We start from the raw sequence: 27,906 nt of genomic DNA on the forward strand, positions 1-27,906 counted from the left end.
TCAAATGAAATTCTTAGTGAATTTAAGAAGAATATAGTCTTAAGCACAAGCTACCTAATTGGGCTTACAGTAAAAGTTATACTATAAATGGAATATTTCATTATTAAGATTTTTTAAAAATAAATCTTTGAAAGCAAGGACCAGGTTTCATTTGTTTTAAGTAGATGTTCAATATTGGATTAATCCTTGTAGTCTCCTTGCTTACTTTCTGATGAACACATGACAAAGAAAATTGATTGTGAGCCAGAAATATAGCAAATTATGAGAGCATAGGTCACATACAATCCATTTTAAATTTAGGCTCGTTCTTTTTATTCAAATGTGTGTTATGACTATCTCAGGCAGGGATGTAGATAGATAAATGGGTTTTTTTGTGTGTTTTGAGTCATGCTATATGTAGCTTAATTATTTCTCTTAATATGTTATTCAAGAACTATTCTGGTGTTTCTAAGAATGTAATTCATTACTGACTGAATAAAGGCCTTGGCTTTTTTTGTTTGTTTGTTTTTGTTTTTTAAGTATTGCTCCTTTTCTTTAGTGTGAGTGGTAGAAAAGTGCATCTAATTTGACATTATATCTATAGGAGATGCAACTTGCTTACTTACCTTTGTTACCAAATTTCAGAAATGAAAATATTAAGGGTAAGCAATGAGTGGCTATATATTGGTTCTTCTCTTGTTTTGCAAACAGGATTGTTTACAAGGTTTACAACTGTTTACAGATTGCTTACCAGGCTTTAGAAAAACATCTTTGCAGTATGCCATTATGCTTTAGAATGTAAATAGATAGTAAATAAAATTTTCACTATTTAAAACAGTAGTTATTATCCTTGCTGAGAGTGTGTAAGCCTGTTTGGGATGTTAGGGGCTGATCTTAGAAATAGCAGATTTTGTTTTGCTGTCAACCCACAACTTAACCCTGTATTAATTACTCCATATCTGTCATCTTCATTTTTCTCTATCTATGTAAATGCTTCCTGATAGTATAAGTAAGTACTTCTACTAGTCAGCGGTCTAGTGTGATCTAGTGTAATGGTGTGCTATAGTCAATAGAATAAGGAGCTCCTTAAGTGCAAATGAGATTAATTCATTTTATACAGTAAAACTCCCAGACTAAGTTAAAGATACTTTTGTCTAAAATACATTGAAAGTGGATTTCTTAGCTCTCAGAAATTATTCCTTTGTGTCTAAATTACCTTGTACTTGGGGTGCCTGGGTGGCTCAGTCGGTTAAGCATCCTACTTCGGCTCAGGTCATGATATCACGGTCCGCGAGTTCGAGCCCCGCATCGGGCTCTGTGCTGACAGCTCAGAGCCTGGAGCCTGCTTCAGATTCTGTGTCTCCCTCTCTCTCTGACCCTCCCCCATTCATGCTCTGTCTCTCTCTCTTTCTCAAAAATAAACATTAAAAAAATTTTTTTTAATTACCTTATACTTTGCTTCTCATATAGAAAAGACTTTTAAAATTTTACCCATTCATGACTATTGATTGAGCAGATAAATAGCACAGGGAAAGAGACTGTATAGGCTCTAACTTACAGTCAAAACTACATCTTTCTCTTTTGTTTCCTCTGGTATATGTTCTGTGGCATTTTTCAACAATAAGAGTATGTAACTAATGATGTCAAGAAACTTTTAAAAGTCATTAATGAACACTAATCTGAAAATCAGATTTTTGATTAATAGGCTGCACATTTGTTTTAGGGTCCAATATTTTCTTACTAGAAATCAATTAAATTTCTATAGAGATTTTAAAAATTAGATTATGCATTTTGTAGAATAACAAGATGGAAATGGTAGGGTATAGTTTGTTTGCAGAGGTCATCGTCCGGGAATACCTTTCCTGGGTAGAAAAGAATTCCTAATTCTGTTGACAAGAGAGAAGTCATGATAATGGCTGTCACTCCTTTGTCCTACATATTAAACAAGTGTCTGACTGTATGCAACGTACTATGAATAAAAAAGACATAATCCCTTCCCTCATGGATCTTACAATCTAAAATGAGTGAGAATTCACAGGGTCTTCTGTGCTATGATAAGGGTAGAATACAGGATTCTGTGAGCTTATGACTAATGGTAGATCTATTTCCTGAGACAGGGAACTGAGTAGGAGAAGTGGCAGGGCATTGAAAAATTCACTTTAGGTCATGTCATTTGAGGTGTGGCTAATCAAGTATAGGAGGTAGTTGGATATATATTTTTTTTAAGCTCTTAGAAAGATAGAATCTTCACTTAAAAAAAAACAAATGTTTTCTCTTCCCCAACACCCTTTTCCATACACAAAACATCTCATCAAAACTTGTGGACTCAGTGAATGAATCTGTTTTGAAATGTATGGACCGAAGTCTTTCTCTTAGAGGCAAATATTTTTTGGTCCTCTTTTCTGTATTTTGTGTAAAATATTTAGAATTGCTACATATTGTTAAGACAATAAATCTTTCATTGTCTTAAATATTTAGTAAGTTTTATTTCCACTTCTTTCAGGTTATCAGCAAACATATAAATGCTCAGTCACACGGGGGTTTGTTTATTTTAAGCAAAAGGAAAAAGGATGGATTGGCTAAGGGAGTCAGTTATTTTCTAGGTCAGTCTGAGTCTGAATCCTCAAATATGCAAGGATTAAAAAATAACAGACTGGAAATTGAATCCACTTCTGTAGACAGTTATTCAAAACTGAGAAATTTGAAATAGTTGACAGATGAGGCAAATTGAAATTGTGAATACTATAGAACATTCTTAGAAAACTTTAAATAGCTCCATGTTTTCCACATCTTTTCAATGTTTTGCTCATACTATAGCTGTTAGTGAAAATAGGTCAGTATCTAATGTTTATAGTCACTAGAAACCTCAAACTAAATTGAGCTTAGATATTTTTCAGGTAATTATGTACTTCTAAAGTTTACTTTTAAAAATTATGCAGTACATACCTTTGTATGTACTGCTAGTACATACCTAGAAGTTTAGTAAGACTACCTTATGGAGCATGTAGTTCATATCACAGCACATGTCTAGAAGATACTGACACATTAAAAAATCATGAAATATGGGGCACCTGAATGGCTCACTGGGTTGAGCAACTGACTCTTGATTACAGCTCAGGTCACGATCCCAGGGTCCTGGGATCGAGCCCCACGTTGGATCATGGAGCCTGCTTGGGATTCTTTTTCTCCCCCTGCACCTTGCTCTCCACCCCCCCCCCCCATAAATAAATAAAAATTTAAAAATAAAGTAAATAAATTGTGAGAAAACATGGAGGAAACATCAAAAGCAACAAGCTCTGACTTGCACATACCATGTGAAATTGAGACTGCTGCTCATAACCTGCACAAAGTAACTATGGTTTGGGTAGTTGTACATTTTTCTTTAAGTTTATTTATTTATTTTGATAGGGAGAGAGCCATTGAGCACGTGTGTGCATTAGCAAGGGAGGGGCAGAAGGTGAGAGAGAATCCCAAATAGTTTCCCTGCTCAGTGCAGAGCCTGACATGGGGCTAGATCTCGGACCATGAGATCATGACCTGAGCCAAAATCTAGAGTCAGACACTTAACCAACTCAGCCACCCAGGCACCCCCAAGGTAGTTGTATATTTTTCCCTAATTCAGCGAAGACTGATTATTTTTGAATAATTTTTGGTCGGAAAAAAATGACCTGTGTCATGGACTTCATGGAAATGCTATTTAGCATAGAAGAGCTGTATTTGACTTATTTTGCTTGGTTTGCTTGGTCACTTTTGGTTTGCTTTTTGAAATTTCATTTTTAAGGTTTTAATTTAGGACATTTAAATTTAGGTATTATTTAACTCTGTAACAGTCTTTTTGCATTATAATTCCTTTGGATGAAATTTGGTTTTTTGGAAGAAATATTTAAATCTAAGAGTGAAGTCAATATTTAATTGAAGCTGTAAGATGAAATATTGGGCAGCCAAGGAAGTTTTCAGATAATCTTTGAAAAAATTTAATGTAGTATTTTCCATGTTGTCCCATATAATCTATAGTCATCTTTAAAAATCTTTTAATGCAGGAACACCTGCATTGCTCAGTCAGTTAAGCGCTGGACTCTTGATTTTGGCTCAGGTCAAGGTCTCAGGGTTTGTGAGATGAGCCCCACATCCGGTTCTGCCCTGACAGCTCAGAGCCTGCTTGGGATTCTCTCTCTCCCCATTTCTTTGTCCCTCCCCCCACTCGTTCTCTCCCCTGCTTTCAAAAATAAATAAATAAACTTGGAAAAAAATAAAAATAATAATCTTTTTATGCAAAATAAAATATACAGAAAACCGTGTAAGACCATCTTTTTAAATGGCTTTATTGAGATATAACTCACATAGCATAAAATTGACCCATTTAAAGTTTGTATCTCAGTAGTTTTTAGCGTATTCGCAGAATTGTGCAACCATTAACCACAATTTAATTTTAGCACATTTATATCTCCCCCACAGAAACTTTATACTCATTAGCAGTCACTCCCCATTCTCCTCTCCTCCAGCCCTTGTCAACCACTCATCTACTTTCTTGTCTCTATAGATTTTTTTTGATATTTCATATAAATGCAATCTTAGATAACTTTTTGATCAGTTTATAAGCATGTTGTATATCTTATGAGATAACCAGTGATGAATAATGTAGCCTCCTTTTATAGCTTGAATAATGGTGGTTTCCTTGTCCTCTGACCAGGAAAAATTATTCAGTAATTGGAAGACTGTATCCAAATTTAGACCAAGAATCAGGCTCTTCACTAGTATTAAAACTTCAAAGAACATGTACCATTAGTCCTCATCTCCAGTACTGTGGGTTGCTCAGTAGCCCGTCAGCTTTCCCTGAAGTGTGTGTAGTAGCCATTTCTCTTCTACCTTGTAAACTCAGTCTTGATGAGTTCACTGAAATGTTTCCCCTTGCAGCTGACTTGCCTGAACTCTACCTTCTTACTCCCCTAAACCCAAGAATGAGAAACAATTAAAGGCAAGAACAGGAAAATAGAACAGATTGTGATCAAGGTTGTAAGAACAGGAACAGAAATGGTATAAAGTTTGCAAGGAGACTGAATTTGTAGATACAAGAATAAAACTTGGAGGCTGTGTAGGAGAGAATAACACCTAGAGGGAAGAAAAGGCAAAGATGTTATAATGTAGTAGAAGAAAAGAATTTTTTTAAGTTCTCAGTTCTGAATGTTGAATTTTAGTCATAATGTCAGTGAGACACAAATGATAATTCCATTTTCTGATGAGATTTAATGCCCTTCATATATTTTCTTTCCAGAACTTTGTATAGGAACTTTGAAGCTTAACTATAGTCATGGTTTTTTTTGTTTGTTTGTATGTTTTTTGTTTTTGGGGGGTTGTTTGAAGATCTTCAGGTTTGAACCAGTGCAGCATGGGAAACCCTTATTAGCTTGGGATTATTGTTCAGAGATATTCCACAGAAAATTAAATGGCACTGTCCCCCCCTAGAATTTCAAATTGGAGGGGCAGAATCATGCTAATTGAGAGGTTGCTTCTGCCAAAGAAGATTTGATTTGATAGATCAGAGGCCTTCTGGTTGGATTAGAATTGTCAGTAGGATTTTAAGAGCATTTGCTAAAAGTGCCCCCAAAGAGCCACAGTCCTACATCAAGTGTTAAAGGAGTAAATTCCTGTAATAAGCAAAGTCAAAATTTGGGAGGAGGGGAGTACAAAACTGATGGGAACTGTTTGTGCGTGTATTTTACATTTTGGATGACATATTTAAAACCCTATATTCAGTTCCTTATCAGAAATACTGCCAGGGTGCTTGGGTGGCTCAGTCGGTTAAGCATCCAACTCTTGATTTCCACTCAGGTCATGATCTCACAGTGGTGAGATCCAGCCCTGCATCAGGCTCCATGCTGGGTGTCGAGCCTGCTTAGGATTCTCTCTTTCCCTCTCCTCTCTCTGCCCTTCCCCAACTCGTGCTTGTTCCCACTCTCTCTCTCAAAAAAAATATTGCGTACTGTATTTGTATATAACTTTTTAAAGGAGCAGGTGATGAAGATAGTTTCTTTAGAACAATTGAGATTCATTATTTAACATGAAATATGTTACATGATTTAAATGTTTTTAGTATTGGAACCCTAAGTTTATAAAATGTGTAAATAATTTTTTTAATAACAAGGACGTGTTTCTTTTCAAAAGAACTCTTATAAATCTGCATAATTCTTTTATAGGTTATATTGTAGGAGAAACTTAAGAGTACAGTTATTTGTTGATTTAACTGACTATCAGATTGAGCTTTATTAAAAGAATAGTTACATTTTATTTTTTTAATGTTTATTTTTGAAGGAGAGAGAGAGAGACAGAGCATGAGCAGGGGAGGGGCAGACAGAATCTAAAGAGGGAGACAGAATCTAAAGCAGGCTCCAGGCTCTGAGCTGTCATCACAGAGCCCCACATGGGGCTCAAACTCACGAACCATGAGATCATGACCTTAGTGGAAGCCGGACGCTTAACTGACTGAGTTACCCAGGCGTCCCTAAAAGAATATTTAATAAGAAACCTGTGAAAATATTTTAGGCCTGAGGGAGATTGGAGCAACATTCCGGAGGTCTTAGCCCTATGAGCTGCAAACTAATGGACCCTATAAGAAACTTCTAACTGAAGCAAGATGGGGCTGCCTGGGTGGCTCAGTTGGTTAAGAGTCTGACTTCAACTCCGGTCATGATCTGTGGTCTGTGAGTTTGAGCCCCACATGGGGGGTGGGGGGCTGACAGCTCAGAGCCTGTAGCCTGCTTCGCATTCTGGGTCTCCTCTCTCTCTGCCCCTCTTCTGCTTGCACTCTCTCTCTCAAAAATAAATAAAAATTAAATAAAAATAAATAAAGATGTACAAAGTTAGAGACTATGATTTATGTATGTTTAGAAAATAGATAATGGGTCACCTGGATGGCTTGGTTGAGCATCTGACTCTTGATTTTTGGCTCAGGTGATGATCCCAGTGTTGTGGGATTGAGCCCCATGTTAGGCTCCGTGCTGAGTGTGGAGCCTGCTTAAGATTCTCTATCTCCCTCTGCCCCTCTCCCCTGCTTGCCTGTGCTCTCTCTCTCTCACATACACAATTAAAAATAAATATGAGGTACTAGAGGAGCGTTTGTTAAATGAGATTAAGCTGTATGTATGTGTAGAGTAAGGTACCATTATTTTACTGGTGTTTTCTGATTTCATAGTGGAATAAATATTGATTATAGAGTATAAAGAACTCTGCTACTACTACCATGTTCTAGGGAGTTGACATCAACAGAGAGAGGTTAGTTCATAATTCCTGGGCTTTCAGGGGTCCTACAATGTCCAAGTCTTAAATTTCTAAGAACCTACTTATGTGGACTATTTATGCTACTTTCTGTTTATGGAGAATTTGATTTTCTATTTCTCCTTCCCCTTTCCTTCATCCTTGGTTGTAGGTTTTTTTGAAGTGAACATAATTTTATTTATTTATTTCTTCAAATCAGTCAACTACATTTATTGCGTTCGTTTTTAGTCTGTTGTCATCCTTTGAAATTTTGTCATCAACAAATTTTTAATTCTTTTAAAAAATTTTTAATTCTTGGGGCACCTGGGTGGCTCAGTCAGTCGGGCATCTGACTTCAGCTCTGGTCATGATCTCACGGCACTCATGAGTTAAAGCCCCGTGTCAGACTGTGTGCTGACAGCTCAGAGCCTGAAGCCTGCTTCTGATTCTGTGTCTCCCTCTCTCTCTCTCTGCCCCCACCCCGCTTGTGCGCGTGCTCTCTCTCTCAAATATAAATAAACATTAAAAATAAGTAAATAAATTTTTAATTCTTAAGTTCCAAAAGTGGCATTTAATTCTTTCCCAATTTGCCTGGTAATTTTTAAATAATTTCTTCTCATTTTCGTGTGTGTGTGTGTGTGTGTTTGTGTGTGTGTGTGAGAGAGAAAAATCTTGTTAAATACTCCTTACGTAGTTATTTTATATCTTATATTTGTCATGTTAACTCCTACTCATGGCAGCCTGTTTCCTTGTATATTTGGTGAGGTTTTTTTTCTGTGAGCTCATATTTGATTAAACACAACATTCCTTTATCTTCTGTATAACTGTCTATAATTTTATTTCCTCTTTTTGTAGCATAAAAAAGTCATTTTCTTTTTTATATTTAACACCTAATGTAATCAGCCAATATATTTTATTATGCTTAACTGTTCCTTATATCTCATTCCTGGATTTACCTTTCTTGCTAAAGTATATCCTTTAGTAATATTGTTAATAACAGAGTGTGGCCTGTAGACATCTGTAGTTTTTGTCTGAAAGTATATTTTATACATTTCTTTCTCTTTTAGCAAATAAAGACTTTTTCGCTAATAGGTACCCCCCTTTCCTATTAGTACCCTTAAGGTATTATTTCATTGTATCATGAAACTTTACTCCCTGAGAAGTCTGGTTTCTACCTAGCTGTTAGGCTTTTGTATATAATTTTTCTCTCTGATAGTTTTTTTTTTTTTTAATTTTTTTTTAACGTTTTATTTATTTTTGAGACAGGGAGAGACAGAGCATGAACAGGGGAGGGTCTTCTCTCTGATAGTTTTAAAAAGATTCCTTTTCTGTATCTGTCACCACTGTGTGACCTTTGGCAAGTTGCAAACAGAGATAATGAGATATTATCTGTATTGTGGGGGGGTTGTAGCAGTGATTACATTAATCTATGTAAAATGTATGTAGGACAGAGTCCTGTTTTTAAGTGTGATATAAATATTACTATTCTAAACACATTCTCATATGCCTAGATATGTGTATGCTGTGCTGTAAGTATTCCTTGAAATACGTGGTTGATGTGCATTGTTGATCTAAAGACAAGTATCTTTCAATTCTAGGAAATTCTTTAACCTTTATATTTTTCTTTTTAAAAAATTTTTAATGTTTATTTTTGAGAGAGAAAGAGACAGAATGCGAGTGGGTTGGGGCAGAGAGAGAGGGAGACACGGAATCAGAAGCAGGCTCCAGGCTCTGAGCTGTCAGCACAGAGCCCGGTGCGGGGCTCGAACCCACGAGCTGTGACATCATGACCTGAGCCGAAGTCAGACGCTTAACAGACTGAGCCACCCAGGCGCCCCGTCTTTTTAAAAAATTTATTTTTAAGTAATTTCTACACCTAACATGAGACTTGAACTTACATTCCTGAGATCAAGAGTCACATGCTTTACTGACTTAGTCAGCCAGGCGCCCCTAAATTTTTGAATATTGCTTTTGTGGTGTTCGTTTTAATCTCTGTGTTATGTTCCAGATACTACCTAAGTATCAGTTTTCAATTTACTAATTACCCTCTTGACTTTATTCAGCTAGAGTTTACGTGGCCTCAAGTTGTTTTAATTTTCAGTGAGTATTTTTTCCTTTTCAGGATCTCTGTCTCTAATAGCCACCTATTCTGATTTGGTTTCTGTTTAAAATTTTTTCCTCTTCATGTCTCTTGTTTTGTTTGTCCATGTTAGTTGGTTTTTTTTTTCCCTCATGTGTTTTGGAATTCGGTTTTGCATTCTCATGTTAGAAGTTTTTTGTTTTCGCCCTTATCCAGTGTTTTTGTATGTGCCCACATCTTGGCCCTAGGGTGTCCAGTCTGAAACCATGTCTTATATTGGAGGTGTGGTTCCTGATTCTCAATAGCATCAGAATCAGCCTTATCTCTCCCAAGAAAAGACAGACTAAAAGATTTCTATACTTCTGCTCACTGGGCACCTAACTTCATTCAAAGTATAGCCCCAGGTAAGGATTAGTAAGTAGCCTTTTCCAGCTCCTTTTATAGGCAGCAGAGCCCTTCCGTCCCAGGCATTAGTTTCAGTGAGGTAGAATTCTGTTTCAGCCTTGCACAGGGCATTTTTAATCTCTGTTACTATCTCTACAGGATGTAGACTCTTGTCCATCTCTGGGAGTTGAACCCAGGAGGCTCATAGTTTCAGCTTCACAAAGAGCTTTGTATTTCAAGAATTTATCGTTAGCAAGTGGCTTGGTCTTCTTAATTTTGTTTTATAGTTCATTTATTTAAAAATACTTCTGGAGGGGCGCCTGGATGGCGCAGTCGGTTAAGCGTCCGACTTCAGCCAGGTCACGATCTCGCGGTCCGTGAGTTCGAGCCCCGCGTCAGGCTCTGGGCTGATGGCTCAGAGCCTGGAGCCTGTTTCCGATTCTGTGTCTCCCTCTCTCTCTGCCCCTCCCCGGTTCATGCTCTGTCTCTCTCTGTCCCAAAAATAAATAAAAAACGTTGAAAAAAAAAATTAAAAAAAAAAATACTTCTGGAGTAGAAGGGCACTTCAGAGTGTGAATATACAAAAACATTTATAGGGCGATCAACATTTAAAATTAATGTGTGTCGTATATATCCTTTAGAAAGATGGCTGTTTACTCTTTATCTAGGAGAAGCATATTTTTTGTATTCCTTTGCCAATAGTGGACATTATACATTTTTAATCTTTAATAATGTGTAAGAAAGGAATTTATGTTTAATGGCTAGCGAGCTTGCTTATTACTCCATGTATTGTCCATTTGTATGGACAATTTTTTTTTTAATTTATTTTTCATTTTATTTTATTTTTGAGAGTGAGCGAGACAAAGCACAAGCAGAGGAGGGCAAAGAGAGAGAGGGAAACAGAGAATCCAGAGCAGGCTCCAAGCTCTGAGCTTGTCTGCACAGAGCCTGATGCGGGGCTTGAACCCATGAACCGTGAGATCATGACCTGAGCCAAAGTCGGGTGCTCACTGACTGAGCCACCCAGGCACCCCTGCAAATAGTTATTTCAAAGATACTTGCCTTTCAACTTTATAAGCCTGGTTTTATAGTGTAGGAGTTTTATTCCTCTGGAGTTGCTTTTTATTCCTTTAGAGTCTTTTTGCCACAATGGCAAAAAAATGTCATACTCAGAAAGTCCTTTCCTACTATAAGATTATAGAAATATTTGCCTAGATGCACTTGTATTGTTTTATTATTAGTATTTCAAGCTTAAATCTTTAATTACCTGATATTTATTTTAAGCTATGTGATAGGGATTCAGTTACTTGCCATGGGAGAGGGGAGGATTAGAATAGGCCAGCTGTTTTAACACCATTTTTTGAATTTTTGTTTGCACAGTTGTCTTTCTGGAGTCTCAATTCTATTCCACTGATCAGTTCATTCCTGCAATAGTATTCCCTCTTAATTACCATAATTTGAAATTGTTTAATATTACGTATGGCAAGTGCTAATGTTTTTTAGAATGTTTTGGATATTCTCAAACATTTATTGTTTCATAAGAATTTTGGAATCATTTCATCAAGGTCTGGGAACAAAAGGACCCAGTTGTGGTTACACTGAATTTATCGATTAATAAAGTGAGGGTAACTGTCTTTGTAATATTGAATCTTCCTGTCTCGGAAATAGAAGTGTCTTTTATTCTGAGACTCTTTTCTTTTTTTGTGGGGGGAGGAGGGTTTAAGTTTATTTATATAGATAGAAAGCACTTGGGCATGCATGTGATTGGGGGAAGGACAGACAGAGAGGGAGAGAGTGAATCCCAAGCAGACTCCACGCAGGGCTGGATCTCAGAAATGTGTGAGATCATGCCATGAGCCAAAATCAAGAGTCAGACGCTTAACTGACTGAGCCACCCAGGCGCCCCTGAGGCTCTCTTCTTAAAGGTCCTGAATATTTCTTTGAATATATATTCAGATATACTTTTGTTGGCATTTTTTCTTTATTTTGTAAGTGGTTATTAATAGTTTTCTTATATGATTTTCTGTAATCAGATAACCTTACTGAACTTTTTTTCCTAATAATGTTTTAGATTTTGAGTTTGTCATGACATAATTATTATTTGCAAATAGCAATTTTATCTCGTCTCATAATTTTACACCTTTAAAAAAATGTTAACTGTATTGATCACCGTTTCTAGACATTGCTAAAGGATAAGAGCAGGTATCCTGTATTCGTTTTTTTCCTGGGAATTGTCCTAATCACTGTGTGTCCTCTTTGGCTTCAAATATATGTTATATTATGGAATTAATTTTATCAGATCTCTTTTATCATATGAAGAGATGATCATGTGTTTTCTTTTCTTTGAACTTTTTTTAAGAAGATGACATCTTAATAGGTTGTTAAATGTTGGCTCATAGTTAAATTCTTAAAATGAGCTCTACTTGTTGATTTGTAATATATATTCATATTTTACTTAGGGTTTTTTGCTTCTGTATTAATATGTTCAGACTGTAGTTGTATTTTTGGGCGCTGTCTTTTTCAGTTTTTAATCAGGATTATGGTAGGGTTGTAAAAAGAAATGGGAAGCTTTTTTCTCTGTTCTTTAGGTAATTTAGGTAAATTGGGTATTATTACTATTTCTTTTAAGGCTTGTAAGATATTGATTGTGAAATCTGATACACTTTTGTTTTTAATAACTTTATTTTGAAAACAATTTAAGTTAACAAAATTTTAAGAAAAAAAGTACAGCGAACTTTAATATTAACCTGAATGACTAATTAACATTTGCCACATTTGTTTTACAAATTTTATTTTTTTCCTTTTGTGTGTATACTCATGCATGTTCTTTTTGCACACACAAATATGTATAAGCCAGTGCACTATTATACATTACACTTACATCTCTTTGGTCTTCTTTACCCTGGAATGGTTCTTATGTTTTTTTTATTTTATTTTTCATGAACCCTAGAGCTCTTTAGTTCTTTGATAACTTTCTCATTTTGTTCCAGAGTTACTGGTCTCTATTTCATAACTGCTTGAAAAAATTTTGATAATTTATTTTTAAGAACATTGTCTGTTTCCTCCATATTTTCAAATTTATTGGCAAAGAATTGTACAGTGTGTTTTTATTAAAAAAAAACAAAACACCTATCCGAGAGGCAAGTACAGTCGTTTGATTTCTAATTTTGTATAATATTTTTTCTTAGACTAGTGGTTTAACCTATTTTTACTTGTATTTTCCTCCTATAACATCATATTTACCTTACTTTTTCTTTCTTTTTTTTTAATGTTTATTTATTTTTGAGAGAGAGAGAAAGAGAGAGACAGAGACAGAGTGTGAGAGAGGGAGGAACAGAGAGAGGGAGACACAGAATCTGAAGCATACTCCAGGCTCTGAGCTATCAGCACAGAGCCTGATGCAGGGCTCAAACTCACGAACCGCGAGATCATGACCTGAGCTGAAGTCTTACCGCCTGAGCCACCCAGGCACCCCTTACCTTAATTTTTCTTAATATATTCCTTAATATATTTCTCTCCATAGGTCTTGTGTAGGTGTGTGTGGTTGTTCTTTTTACTTATTGAGTTGATGTTTAGTATGCTGATTTTTACTTTTTTACTAAGGAAGTGTGAGTTTTCCTGAGTAATGTTTGGTCACATCTCATTAAAATTGATAATTTTAATGAGACATCTCATTATTGTTTTTAAATATCCTATAATTCTAAAAATATACAAACTCAATGCAAGGTTTATTAGAAGCATGCCTTATTTAAAGCAATATCCAGGTCTCAGAAGTGTTCTTCTTTCTTTACTGCTACCAGCATCTACTGTTATTGTAGTAAAGTCAGATAGTATGGTCTGTGTCATTTGTTTTTCTTTTTCTTTTTTGGAGGGGAGAGGGGTCCTGGGGTAGGATGGGTGGGAGTATGTTAGGAAACTTTACCCCTTCCATTTTCCAGTATACAATCAAGTAAATGCTTGGTTTTTAACTAATGTTTTAAGCATGTTTGAACAGAACATATAGTCTTGATTTCAATATATAGTATATTTGAAGGATTGTTCTGTATTATCTGGCATAAAAATATTTAGCCCATAAAATTTGGAAGTTATAATTTTAGAGTACACTCTCATCAATTAAAAAAAGACAATCGTATTTATTGACTTAGTCTTATGCTTTTCTTTGTCTGAAATTAAAATCTCAGCCCTTGACTTTTGTTACGCAGTTGACCCTTGAACAACATGGAGGTTAGGGGTACCATCTCTCCACGTGGCCAAAAATTCACATATAACTTTTGTCTCCCCCAAAACTACTGATAGCTTACTGTTGATTAGAAGCCTTACTGAAAACATAAACAGTTGATTAGTGCATATTTTGCATGTTATGCGTTGTATACCATATTCTTATAATAAAATAAGCTAAATAAAAATGTTAAAAAACTCATAAGAAAGAGAAAATACATTTATAGTACTGTACTGTATTTTAAAAAAAGGAAATCTGTGTATAAGTGGACCTGTGCAGATCAAACCCATGTTTTTCAAGGGTCACCTATATTTGCTTAGCATATTTTGCCCACCCCAAAGTCCTCTATATTATGACATCTCCATTACTGAGTTTCTGGTTTTGATTAATCTCTTGGTGGCATCATTTTGGCTTTAAATAGGTTGTTCATGAATGGTACATGGATGACACTTGTTTAGTGCTGTCATGGTTGATGATACCTTTTCTATTACCTTCACATATAAATGCCAGCTTTGCTGGGTATAGAATTCTGGGAATATTCCCCTTTACTCTCAACATGTATAGGCATGACTTCATTATTGCATATCATGTGACAAGTTTGAGGCCAGCCTGATTTGCTTTTGTTTTTTGGTATGTTTCACTTTTCTGAATTTGTATATTCTTGAAATTCATTATCAAATTATACTTTGGTGTTGGTCATTTCTACTAAAATTATCTAGTATTTGATGAACATTTTAAATCATCAAATTTTCCCTCAGTTTAGGATTAATTTCTCTTTTCTTTGAAGTTTAATTTATTCTCCAGTATTTGATTTTCTTTTTATAATGTACTAATTCAATTGCTGGATCTACATTCTTTGTATCTTTAATCTACCCACTTTCATCTCTTTATTCTTATCTGCATACAGGATGATTTTTCTCCTGTTTTGAATTTTACCCCCTGCAGGTTGTTTTCTATAGGTTTTCTGCTCATTATTGTTTTTCATGCCATTTAAAATACTACAATAATTTTTGCCTCTTAAATTTCTTTCCTTAGCTCTATTAATACTTTTTATACTCTAGTTTCTTATTTTTCATACATGTTTGTTCTCTTACCGCTAGTTTCTTATTTTTCATACACGTTTGTTCTCTTACCGATCTAGAGGGCACAAGTCCAAAATCATTTGCAGTGGGCCAGAGTCAAGGTGTTGGCAGGAATGTGTTCACTCTGGAGGCTTTAGGGAAGAATGCAGCATTCCTTGGATTGTAGCCATATGTCACTGTAATCTTCAGTGCCAGCATCTTCAAATCTCTCTTTGCTCTATCTTCACATCACTTCTCTGTGACAATTCTTCCACTGTCTTTCTCTTACAAGGACCCTTGTGATTGCATTTAGGGACCCCAGTATAATCCAAAATAATTACCCCATTGCAAGTTTCTTAACACACCTGCAAAGATTTTCCAAATAACGTAATATTTGTAGGATTTGGACCTGGTATCGTTGGAAGCCATTATTCAGCCTATTACAGATATCATTTTGTTTTGCTACATTGAGATGAGGTGACCACTCATGAAATAACAGATTAGAGTTCATCCTCATGAATTATATGCTGTTACCATCATAGTAGATATTGTCCTCTTTATCAAATGATACAAGCTCAGATGCCGTGTAGTCAATAAAAAGTAGTAGGGACTCTGAAGAATGCATGTTCAGGGAAGGGGCTAACCATAAATGTGAAGGTCAAATTCAGGCTACCAGCTTGTAGTCCTACAACTGTTGGTGACTGTTTTTCTCTTTTTTCTTTTTTTGTCTTTTGTTTGAATTTGGTTTTGGTTTTTGTGTGTTTTCTTTTTTCATTCTCTACAAGTTGATTTTTCTGTTATAAAATAATCTTTGTCTCATAACCTTCATCTTGGTATTGAGAATAAAAAGTTTTAAATAGGATTCATCAGCATGGTTTTAGATTGAAGTATTAATTTACTAATGCCATTTACCTAAGTATTCCTAAAACTTTAGGCTTCTCACTTCTACATTTCTCAATGTAGAATTACCTTGTTCTGAGAATGGTTTATCTTTCACTTAATTTATCAGTGTGTATTTATCAATGAAGAGAGTTAGAAATTAAGTGAAAGGATTTGTCCAAAGTCACATATTGGATACATCCATAACTTTTCAGTTAATCTTATGAAAGGTATTTCCATGTAATTTACAGACATAAAACGGGTGTCTCCTTATTATTAAATTGGATAAGTGGGCAATTTCTCAAGTTCTTTTTACTTTATGTACAGGATTTTGTTTTCCTAGATTATTTTTAAGAAGGAGATTACTTAAGAGATAAATAATGACAAGTCATAGAGATGAACTTAATTTTAAACCGTAGAAAGTATATGTTTGCGTGGCTGGGTTTTTCATTAATAAAGTATGAGTGTATACTTTGAGTCCTTGTGTATCTGTTCTGTTTCCCTTTCCTCCTGTATACATTAATAATAGTTTCGAAGCCAGCATAAAATGAGAAAAGGGCTTAGGTTTAAGCCTTGAATGTCAACATTTAATGGCTTGGAAGATGAAGATGGGTCTGCAAAGGGAACAAGGATGGAAAAGCTAGGGGCAGGAGGAAAGCTGGGAGTGTGTAGCCTCTTGAAAAACTAGTGGGAAATTGGAAGAGGGAGTGTTGAAAGCTTTTGTAAGAAATCAATCAAATGAGGACTAAAAATGTCCATTGTAATAAGCAACTTGGAGAAGTTTATTTTGGTGGAATGGTCAGACAACAGTGTAGAGAGCATCAATACTTGTTTTTAAGAAGGTGAACTGCAAAGGGAAGAAAAAGGCAGACGAGTAGCTAGAGGGGCAGGAGTCACGTAAAGACTTATTAGTAATGGGTGGCATTTGAGTATCTTTAAAAGTTGTAATCCAGGGGCGCACCTGGGTGGCTCAGTCAGTTAAGCGTCTGACTTTGGTTCAGGTCATGATCTCGCGGTTTGTGGGTTCGAGCCCCGCGTCAGACTTTGTGCTGACAGTTCAGAGCCTGGAGCCTGCTTCAGATGCTGTGTGTCTGTGTCTCTCTCTGCCTCTCCCCGACTCACACACTGTCTCTCTCTCAAAAATAAATAAACGTTAAAAAAAAAAAAAAGTTGTACTCCAATTGAAAGAGAGAGGTTGAATATAAAGAGGATAATAGTGTAAGGTTCCAGAGAAGACATGTAAGTAGTGTAAGATTCCTTTGAAGCATGGGCTTTAAAGCTCTAGTAGAGGGATTTATGTTAAGTGAGAGCATAGAGTCCTCTTTTGTAACAGAAAGGTATGAGGATAGGATGGGTATAGATATGGGTGGGTTTGTATGTTTGGAATTAACAAGATGAGGAAAGACCTGAGTTCTAAAAGAATTTCTTGAGGTGATCTCATGTATAGGTTTGTTTTTTCTGTAGTCTCTGATTGGCTATTCATTGAAATTTTTAGTTCAATAATAGTTTTTCATTTCCATGAACCTACTTTCAGAGTGCCTTTTGTTTTTTTGTTTGTTTTTTTAATTGACAGCCTGCAGTTTTTATTCATTCAGTGACCTCTCATACCTTGTATGTTGATGGGTAGTTTCCAGTTTGGAGCTAATGAATATTGAGGTACTCCCATTCTCCCTGTAACTTGTGAATCTTTAAAAATATATCCCCTAACTTTTCTTTGCTCATATTTTATTTAGCCTGAGTATTTGAGATTTGCTTTGCCAGAAATTTAATTGTTCTCTGTTGTTTTCTCTCTGTCCCAGACAAAAAAACCCCGAAGTTTAGATTTCTTGCCTTTTTTCCTTTTCTCTTTACCTTTCCTTTTGTTTGTTTGTTTGTTTTGGTCATTTATCTTTGGTAGGATAGAAGGTTAGAAAACAAGTTAAAATAGGCAGAGGAAGAAATGGCACTTAAGGAAGTTTCAGCTTTATTCTCTGACAGCCTCCCCTGCCTATGTGCTTTGTGTTTTGTCTTTAAAAAGCTTATGTTTCTTTGGCGCCTGTGTGGCTTAGTCAGTTAAGTGTCCAACTTCTGCTCAGGTCATGATCTCATGGTTCATGAGTTCGAGCCCCATGTGGGGCTCTGTGTTGACAGCTCGGAGCCTGGAGCCTGCTTCAGATTCTGTGTCTCCCTTTCTGCTCCTTCCCTCCTCAAACTCTCTTTCTCTCTCTCTAAAAAAAATAAACATTAATAAAAATAAAAAGTCTATGTTTTTAGGTTTCCATTACTTCATTTGCAAGTACACAGGATAGCATGTGTAGAATTGGAGTAAAAGTCCAAAACCTAGGTCCTATTTCTCAGCCTTTACTGCAGAACTAGCTTTGTGACCTTGAGCAAATCATTCTATTTCTTGGTGCCTTCTCATTTGTAAAATAGGTTTGGACAGATAATTTCTACCTTTTGGCTCTGATGAGTTATACAAGTTAATCAAAATCAAATTTGTAAATATAAATATGTGTGATCATTTTTTAAAGTAAATGAGATGAGAAATTTCAGACTCCCAATGAGAGAAAAATTATCCAAAGATTAACTTTTTTCCCTCAAATTGGTAAAAAGTTTTTTCATGCATTTATTTATTTATTTATTACTTTTGAGAGAGAGAGAGAGAGCAGGAGAGGGGGAGAGAGAGAGAGCAGGAGAGGGGCAGAGAGAGAGGGAGAAGGAGAGAGAATCTTCTACGGGCTCCACGCCCAGCATGGAACCCAACAACATGGAACTCTACCCAGGGCTCAATCTCATGACCGTGAGATCCTGACCTGAGCCAAAATCAAGAGTTGGCCACTTACCCCACTGAGCCATTCAGGCACCCCTCATGCACTTATTTATCATTACCATAGATAATTTTGAGGTGACTGCCTTGTATTACAAAATATAATTTATGAATTACCATGTCTCATAGTGTAGGAAGTTAAAAGTAGTTTGTGTACCCTAAATTATCCTTTACAGCAGATATACGTCCACAAGGAATCTGTGTTTCTTTATTGAACCCCAGCTGTGGAATATATTGCTTAATATTCTGTTATTTAGTAAATGTGCATTTCCAGGGTCAGCTGAGCATTTGTCATCTTCTTTGACAAAATCTATATATAAGCATTAGTGGGCAATGTAGAATATGCTAAATATTTGGTAGTGGTAGAGGGTTTATTTCCCATATCTCACTGCAAATGACTTGAATTTTGCCATGTTTTATACACTGCTACCAGTTAGTGTTCCATTTTTTCCCTCTTCCCCCAAGGAGCTTCTAATCTTTGTCGTATATAATCCCTCTGGATCCCCCCTAATCTTTAAAATATAATTTCTTCACATTGTTTACATATGTGTATTTTGACCTCTGTGTATGGAGCCCACTATGTGTCCATAGGTAAACAAAAAAACCACAGTTTTTTTATTAAAAGACTACCCAAACGGTCACTTGAAAAACTCTTGTTTCTGGACTAATATGTTGCTTGAGGATCTTAACAGTTGAATATATAGAGCTTTTATGGGGAGGAGGGGAGGATTTATGAGCAGATTAAACCAAATGACAAGGTTTATTAAGAGTTTATGCTGTCATTATGAGATCAGTTTTTCTTAATAAAAGCCAATGGATGGACTTTAATGAATTATTTCCTGGCTCGGCCTTAGAATTTTTCAGTTTAGGAGTTCGTTTTTAAAAAGACAAAAAATATTCACCGAATTTTCTGATTATATCAAAGATGAATACAGTCTTGTGATTGTCATAGTACTTTGTTTTGAAAAGTTCAGATCAACTGATAAGCTAGTGTTGTGGTGAGATCTGTTCAGCATGTGTGCAGAGTAGATTTAAGATGAGGTGAGGGGCACCTGGGTGGCTCAGTCAGGTGAGCATCTGACTCTTGATTTTTGGCTCAGGCCATGATCTCACAGTTAGTGAGATCAAGCCCCTCCTTGGACTCTGCTTTGAGCATTGAACCTGCTTGGGATTCTCTCCTTGTCTCTCTGCCCCTCCCCCACACTCACTAGTGCTCTCTCTCAAATAAATAAACATAAAAAAAAGATGAGGTGAGAAGTAGAATTTCTCTCAGAAACTAGCTTAAGCTTTCATTGGCATATTGAATCCCCTTGGAATTTACTATTTCTAGATTTATGCCATTTTAATAATTTGACTACATAATTAGTAAGTAGTCCACTTCTGGAAGATGATTATGTAAACATAGTATTTATAAGAAAATATATTTATGGTATTAATTTACATAACCATCTGCTGTATTTATGTAGCTATTGTTAGCTGCTTCACTAGGATTCTACAAATTACTCAAAATTCCAGGAGGTAAGATTTCTAAATTGCCTGTTTTTGCTATGTGAAAGTCCAACCACAAAACTTTGAATGTGTCCTTGACCCATATTTTTATATTTATGATTGAGCAGGACCTAAAATTTTATCAGATGGTTGACTTAGTTTGTTACATTTTTACATTTCTAACATGTATATTTCAAACATATATATATTTCAACATATATATGTTAGAATATATATTCTAACATATATATTTCAAAAGTTTGGGTTTTGTTTTTAGAACTTTTACCCTATTTGTCTTCAAAAAATTATTTACTTTGTAATTTCATACATATATATCTGGAAAATAACTACTGGACTTTTCTATAAAAGAGTAAGTTCCCTTTTAGGTAATATCAGAATCTAGATGTGACTGTGTATGTCAGAATGTAGTAATAATTAAATACTTGTTTGCTGAGTGCCTCATTTAAACCTCAAAGCAACATTCAGAGGTAAGTATAAATGTGTCCATTGTATAGAGAAGAAATGCTAGATTAGTAAATATCAAACATCTTAACTATATCTCCCTCCTCCCCTTTAGCTTAGCTAAAGGAATTGAGGTACAGAAATGAGGCAAATTGCTGTTGACTTTCAGCAGATAACTTAACTTTATGATGACTCAATCATCATCTAATCACATACCTATGTAGGCGTCCCATCTAATCTTTTCTATGGATACGCAGATGCCTAGGTTCCAACCCTACCCTGGAAATTCTGATTTGTTAATTGTTATTTTTCAGAAGGTCCACAGGTAATTCTTTTGTACATCTATTATCAAGACCATTGCCTTAGTAAAATGGTACTTCAGAGTCAGGCTTGAATTAGAGTCCTGATTCCTCTAAACTTAATCAGTTGAGTGACCTTGGCCAAGTCCTTTAGTCTCATTAAGATTCATCTATAAAGGAAGGTATTATTACTCACTTTAGAGAGTTGTTGAGAATGAATGCGTGATTCTTAAACGTTGTCTGCTATTAAGGTGTCATCGTTATGTTATCCTTTGTCCAGTCAAAACACTCACCCTTGTCATGATATGTATCAAGTTGGTATCTGGTAATCTGATGAATATGAGCATAAGGAATAAATGATGGCTAGTTTTCATTATTTACCTTCATTAGCGGAATTGTAATAAGGGACAGAGGAGTAGGCAGGAGATTGTTTTATCACACCAATCAGTCATACTTCTCTCTTATGTATTACTTTGGCCCTGATAGGGAAAGAAGGGGAAAAAGGTTACTGGAAACTACTACCTTCCTGAGGAGTTTTTCTTTCCCTTTCTCTCCCATCTTCTTCTGAAAGCTTAGCATCACTGGCATCATCAATCCTTTAGTCTCATAACTGCATCCTGATGTACCTAGGTACTTTTCCCTTCCCCCTACTTCCCCTCCCCCCTTTACCTCTATTAAATTTCATTCTATCCTTTGTTCAGATTGGTTTGATTTGAGTTGTGACTTATTTGATGACTTGCACCCCAAGTCTCTGCATTCCTAGGCTATTACTCAAGTAGAGGTCGACCTAAATTCTAACCAACTGTCTCCCTGTGTTGTCTGGGCCCATTCCAGACCAGGGTTTGTAGTTACTGGTTCTTGGGAAAGGATTAGATTAGCTAAGCCTTCAGGCTTGTCCACATGGCTGTTTCTAGACCCTCTAATCTCCTTTACTATTTATAACTAAGGGTCATAGAGTATAATAATAATGATACATGTTATTACCATTAAATTAATACATCAGTAGATTATAGTAGGTTGATTTTGTTCTGTGTAACAAGCTTTGCTATATGTATGATAATTCTTTTGCACTTTGACGGTTGAGGCTGTACTACTTATAGTAATTTAATAACTTAATGGCTTTGTCAAAGACTGAAAAACCTATGGAAATGGTAGAATTTGCACTAAACTTTAAAAGATGGATGTACTTTTCTCAATAAGTAGGGAGGAGGGGAAGGAGATTCCAGTTAGGGGAACTAACATGAGCAAAGGCTTGAAGGAGTGTGCAAATTTGGACCATTGTGAGTAGATCATTTTTTACTTTTTCAGAGAGTTCATGTAGTAGCAATAAAACTATAGGTAGTTCAGAATTAAACCGGAAAATCCTGAATCTTCAACCAAGATGTTTGAATTAGTAGGCTTTTGGTATGTTGTGAATTCATTTGGCTTTTTCTTGATTAATATACACATACAACTTAGGTCTGAGATTTCCTAAGAGATTCACCTGTTCATTGCATTCGTAAACACTTGGCCTGGTTCTAATAAGCTGATGACTACTGCCAGATCTCCTTGCTACCTCATATGGTTGTGCCTCATGGGGGCAGTGTCAGGTCAGCTACCTTTATCCTGATGCTTTAGTTCTATTTGCCTGGTTCTAAGCTGTGCCTGATCAGCCTTTCCCCCAACTCTTTCCTGTTAATCTCCAGGTTCCACATCAGCAACACAATGTCTGCTTATAAGAGTTGTGATTTCTAAATCTCTCTCTTTTTTTAAGTAAACCCTACGCCCAACATACGGCTTGAACTCACGACCCAGTGACTGAGCCAATCAGCCAGGCATCTAAGAGTTGTGATTTCCTGGGTGCCTGGGTGGCTCATTTGGTTAAGTGTCCCATTCTTGGTTTTGGCTCAGGTCATGATGTTGAGGTCTGTGAGTTCGAACACCAATGCGGTTCGAGCCCGAGTCCTCTGTGCTGGCAGTGCAAAGCCTGCTTGGGATTCTTTCTCTCCCTCTCTCTCTCTGCCCCTCCCCTGCTCATGCTGTCTCTCTCATTTTAAAAAATTTTGATTTCTTATTTAAAGGTTTTTTTGTCTCCTTCACTCTTAAAAAGGTTGTTGGATATGTATTTTGTGTGTGAGATAGTTATTAACTTTCCTGTTTCTCTTCCTTTGCAGACCTAGAATATCAAGACATAATGGGAGCATTTTTAGACAAGCCAAAGATGGAAAAACATAATGCCCAGGGGCAGGGTAATGGGTTGCGATATGGGCTAAGCAGCATGCAAGGTTGGCGAGTTGAAATGGAGGATGCACATACGGCTGTGATCGGTTTGCCAAGTGGACTTGAAACATGGTCATTCTTTGCTGTGTATGATGGGCATGCTGGTTCTCAGGTTGCCAAATACTGCTGTGAGCATTTGCTAGATCACATCACCAATAACCAGGATTTTAAAGGGTCTGCAGGAGCACCTTCTGTGGAAAATGTAAAGAATGGAATCAGAACAGGTTTTCTGGAGATTGATGAACACATGAGAGTTATGTCAGAGAAGAAACATGGTGCAGATAGAAGTGGGTCAACAGCTGTGGGTGTCTTAATTTCTCCTCAACATACTTATTTCATTAACTGTGGAGACTCGAGAGGTTTACTTTGTAGGAACAGGAAAGTTCACTTCTTCACACAAGATCACAAACCAAGTAATCCGCTGGAAAAAGAACGAATTCAGAATGCAGGTGGTTCTGTAATGATTCAGCGTGTGAATGGCTCTCTGGCTGTATCGAGGGCCCTTGGGGACTTTGATTACAAATGTGTCCATGGAAAAGGTCCTACAGAGCAGCTTGTCTCACCAGAGCCCGAAGTCCATGATATTGAAAGATCTGAAGAAGATGATCAGTTCATTATCCTTGCATGTGATGGTATTTGGGATGTTATGGGAAATGAAGAGCTCTGTGATTTTGTAAGATCCAGACTTGAAGTCACTGATGACCTTGAGAAAGTTTGCAATGAAGTAGTCGACACCTGTTTGTATAAGGTAGCTAGACTTTCTTTTAAAAGATAAAAATGATTTTATGTCATCTTAATTATTACTCTAGTATTTAATCATTTTAGAAACTATAGTTCTCCGAAATAAGTTTTTGGCACAAAAACTGCAGGATACTCTTTACCAATTAGGAAAATTTAGGAACATTTTTTAGAAATAAATTACCAAATATGCAAGAGTTATGATCTTTCTATGGACTTTTACTAACCATTACTACTTGAGTCTTTCAGTATTGTGGAAGATTATCAAAGGCAAAAAGATAACATCAGAAGTGCATGTTTTAAAAGGAAAGGGAGGGTTAGGCCTTTGTCTATAATTGAAAAGCATTTTAGAATTTTAATATTTTATTTTTATCATGTGATATCTCAGTATATTCATGGATGTACTTTGAGACTATGGTGTAATGAATCTGTAGCACCAGCAAAGAATTTAGTGATCATTGGTGTGATGTAATAAGAATAGCCTTGGACATGGAGTCAGAAGAACTTGGTCTGAGACTATGACTTCAGGTAAGCTATTTAAGCTGTGTGGAAAAAATCAGTTTCTATCATTGTAAAAAAGGTAAGAGAGATTATTATACTGTCACTGGGGTTGTTGGGGAGGATCCAAAGGGGTAATATATACAGATGAGCCAGGTCAGCCCCTTTATTTTACAGGTGAGGAAGCTGAAGCAAGAGGAAGCATACTTAAGAGTCAGGCCTTGAATCAGGCTTACCTCTGTTACTTTTGTACTCTACAGTCTTGGACAAAGTGTTCAACCTTTCTCAGCTTTTGAACGGAGACCATAGTATCTAACTCACAGGGCTATTGAGGAATTAAATTTTTTGTCAGTAGTGTTCATTAACTAATTCTTTGATTTTGTTTTTCCCCCCAGCAAATGTTGATTTTATAAAACTCTCTGAGGCTACTTATTTGATTTTCTTTCAACGTGCAGAAAATGAAAGTCGTCTAATGTTCTGTGTAGTTTTATAAGCATACAGTCAGCTCTACCTAAAATCTTAATTAAAATCTGATCATACTTAGTAATCAGGTTTATGTAACATCCAATACAAATCAAGTTTATGTAACATCCAACACATGTTACAAAAAATCAGTAGAGCAACAACTTAATAGTGCACACTGTTAATTTCTGAATTTGATGAGAGGCGAACAATGATGAACAGTGATGCTTGTGTTTTTTTGTCCCTTTTAGTATGCATAAAAGTAGTATCCATTTGTTGGTCTTATTCTGTAGCTCTTGAGAATTAAGTAGTTGTTAGCTAAATTCAAAGCTGTTTTCTTGAGAGAATTATCGCATTCAGAAACTAGTAAATTATGACTCAACTTCCACTTTATTTCTTCTGCATTCCACTCCATTTTAAAAATTATTCAGTACCTTATCATTTGCCACATTTTATACTGTTTTTCTCCAAGATTCTTTTTAATATTAAATTCTTTGTATGGTTTGCTTAAACTAATGTTATAAGGTCAGTTTTCCCATACAGAGGCATCAAATACTTAACATGTAAAAGTTAACTCCAGTTCCCAATAGGAAGAGGAGTATGGGGAGGCTACCATTGATTCGAGTATTTTAATTATAACATTTTGAATACCTAGGTGTCTTTAAAAGTTAATGTACTTCCTAAAAAGTCAGTTGTTTTTAACTTACGAAAGTTAAAAACTGTTTTATAAACTATATACATGTATTTTTACTTTTAATTTCATGTTTCTATTATGAAGCAAGTTAATTAGCCCCATAATTTATTATGATTCATTTTAAATATAAATTTGTCAAGCATACATGTAACTACAGATCAAATCCTCTTGTAAGGAATACCACTAGAATTTTCTGTTTTGTTGAGTGAGTATGTACATGTATTCGGGTTAGGTATCACTGCAAGTTAAGTAGGCCACCAGTAGTAAATGTTCGGCAATATTTTTTTTTATAGCATTTAAAAAAATGATTGTTGCAGTGGAGGTTAGCCTGTAGTGTTTCTTCTGTGTTTTGGAGTGTTAGTTATACTGTATACCATACGTACTATTATGTGTATGGCGGGGGGGTGCCTCTCCACATATGCGTATTTTTTTCTCCTTAAAAACCATAGGTGTATATTTTTTACTAGAACAAGTATAATTAAAATTGTCGTGGCTATAAAGATTCTCAAAGCTTTAAAGAGCAAGAAGAAAGCATAATATTTCTCAAACTTTTTTCTTCCTAGGGAAGTCGAGACAACATGAGTGTGATATTGATCTGTTTCCCAAATGCACCGAAAGTATCACCAGAAGCAGTGAAGAAGGAGGCAGAATTGGACAAGTACCTGGAAAGCAGAGTAGAAGGTGGATCATTTAACAAAAAATAAGTAGCTTTCTTAAAGAAAAACCTCAACACAATCAAACTTTAATATTTTAGCTTTTAGACCTTACATGCCTTTGACATTTAGTGTTTAGTGTACAAAGGTGGGAAAGGGCATTTCTGTAGTCACTGTTCAGATGTTTTTGATTGTCCTATCACAGTTATAATAGAAATAAGAACTAATGTGGCGCTGTACGTTCTGTTCAGGATACTTTTGTTTAAAAAGGCTAAAAACTGTGTGCTTTAAAATTCTTGATGAATTCACTGGCATGAGTAATTTTATGCCAGGAAAGTCTGATTTGTGATTTATTTAATGATGAACAGATTGTTTATGATGGTGATAATTTGAATACCATCTTTTTGTGTAAAGCTATGTATATGAATTTAAGATTTTTAGGACTTTTTTTTTCAATAACTTGAAGATCACAGCCTGGTTATTAGCAACTTTCATGTGCCACAGCTTTTAAAAATTTATTTTAAACTGTTTCAAGTTTAAAGACTTGAAGACATAAGACATAAACTGCCTCATCGAGATAACATAGACTTGAATAGAAGATATGCTAGGTCTCTACTTGGCAGAAATGCAAATGCTGAATAGAATAAAATCAGCATTTTATTGGGAGTTCCAGCAGTGGATTTGTCATAATTCTGCAAATTATTTTGAGACAATTAGAAAGATGTCTGTAACTGTCAAGTGTAATGGCTTTAAACATTTGAAAATATATAACCTTTTACTCAGCTACTACTTGATATAAATGCTAAGTCTCCCCAGAGAATTGCATTTCACTGCATATATGCAGTAAGCATGTATATTATGCAGTTTCTTTAAGAAGAAAAACTTAACATGCCTATAAAAGCGTTAAAATACATTTTGGGCTCCTAATGTTATGAATTTGCACGTTAAAGATCTAAGAGCATGTAAGCATTGACCTACACACTATTATATCCTGCTGTGCCTGCATTATTAAAATTAATATGCACTTTAATTTTGTTTTCTCCCTTTTTACTGTTTGATATCAATTATCAGTCTGATACTAGAATCATGATTGGTTTTGATTTTCAGTACTATCTGGAGCTGCTGTTTTGTTTTTATTGCTCTCCCCCCACTTGATAGCGATATATCTAGTGTATGTATGTACTATTTACTATTTCATTCATTGGACCTACTTATTCAATGACTTTGTTTTCTCACTATTATCCAAGGATCTTGGAATTTTTTATATTTTAAATGAGTCATTTTGATATGTTATTTATATATATAATACAGTAAAATAAAATATTTAGAATGCTACCAAGTTATTTCACATTGATTCAAACTGCTGGTTAGTGGAAAAATGAAACCGTAAGAATCTGTATTGGGATAAATTGGTATTTGATTTATTGGCACTTTAACTTGGGTGTACATGTTTTCTTATTGATATAAAGAATAAATACTTCAGTTTTATTTGCTATGAAATAGGGTCACATTTTTGAAATACAACTTTTCTCTTTAGTATGCACTCTTTAAGTTTTTGGTGCAATTCTAAATAATTGCTTTAGATACATAATTTTATGTTACAATATTAAGTTTTATATTGCTTTTTATCCAGCAAGGATTGCCACCTGAACAGAGTTTACATCAATACTCAATATTTTTGATATGTTGAAGTG

At 35.6% G+C, this 27,906-nt stretch overlaps 1 protein-coding gene across 3 annotated transcripts in view; it reads left to right on the forward strand.

The window, feature by feature from the left end:
* Window positions 1-27,906, forward strand: part of PPM1A (protein phosphatase, Mg2+/Mn2+ dependent 1A) — a 49,140-nt gene that overhangs the window by 11,278 nt on the left and 9,956 nt on the right. For all 3 annotated transcript variants that reach the window (XM_042989823.1, XM_042989824.1, XM_042989825.1), the window contains 2 exons: window positions 23,062-23,915; window positions 26,123-26,240. In XM_042989823.1, the coding sequence (XP_042845757.1) occupies window positions 23,062-23,915; window positions 26,123-26,240 (972 nt within the window). The remainder of the gene's footprint in view (window positions 1-23,061; window positions 23,916-26,122; window positions 26,241-27,906) is intronic.

Source organism: Panthera tigris, chromosome B3 (genome assembly GCF_018350195.1).
Source record: "Panthera tigris isolate Pti1 chromosome B3, P.tigris_Pti1_mat1.1, whole genome shotgun sequence".
Lineage (NCBI taxonomy): Eukaryota > Metazoa > Chordata > Mammalia > Carnivora > Felidae > Panthera > Panthera tigris.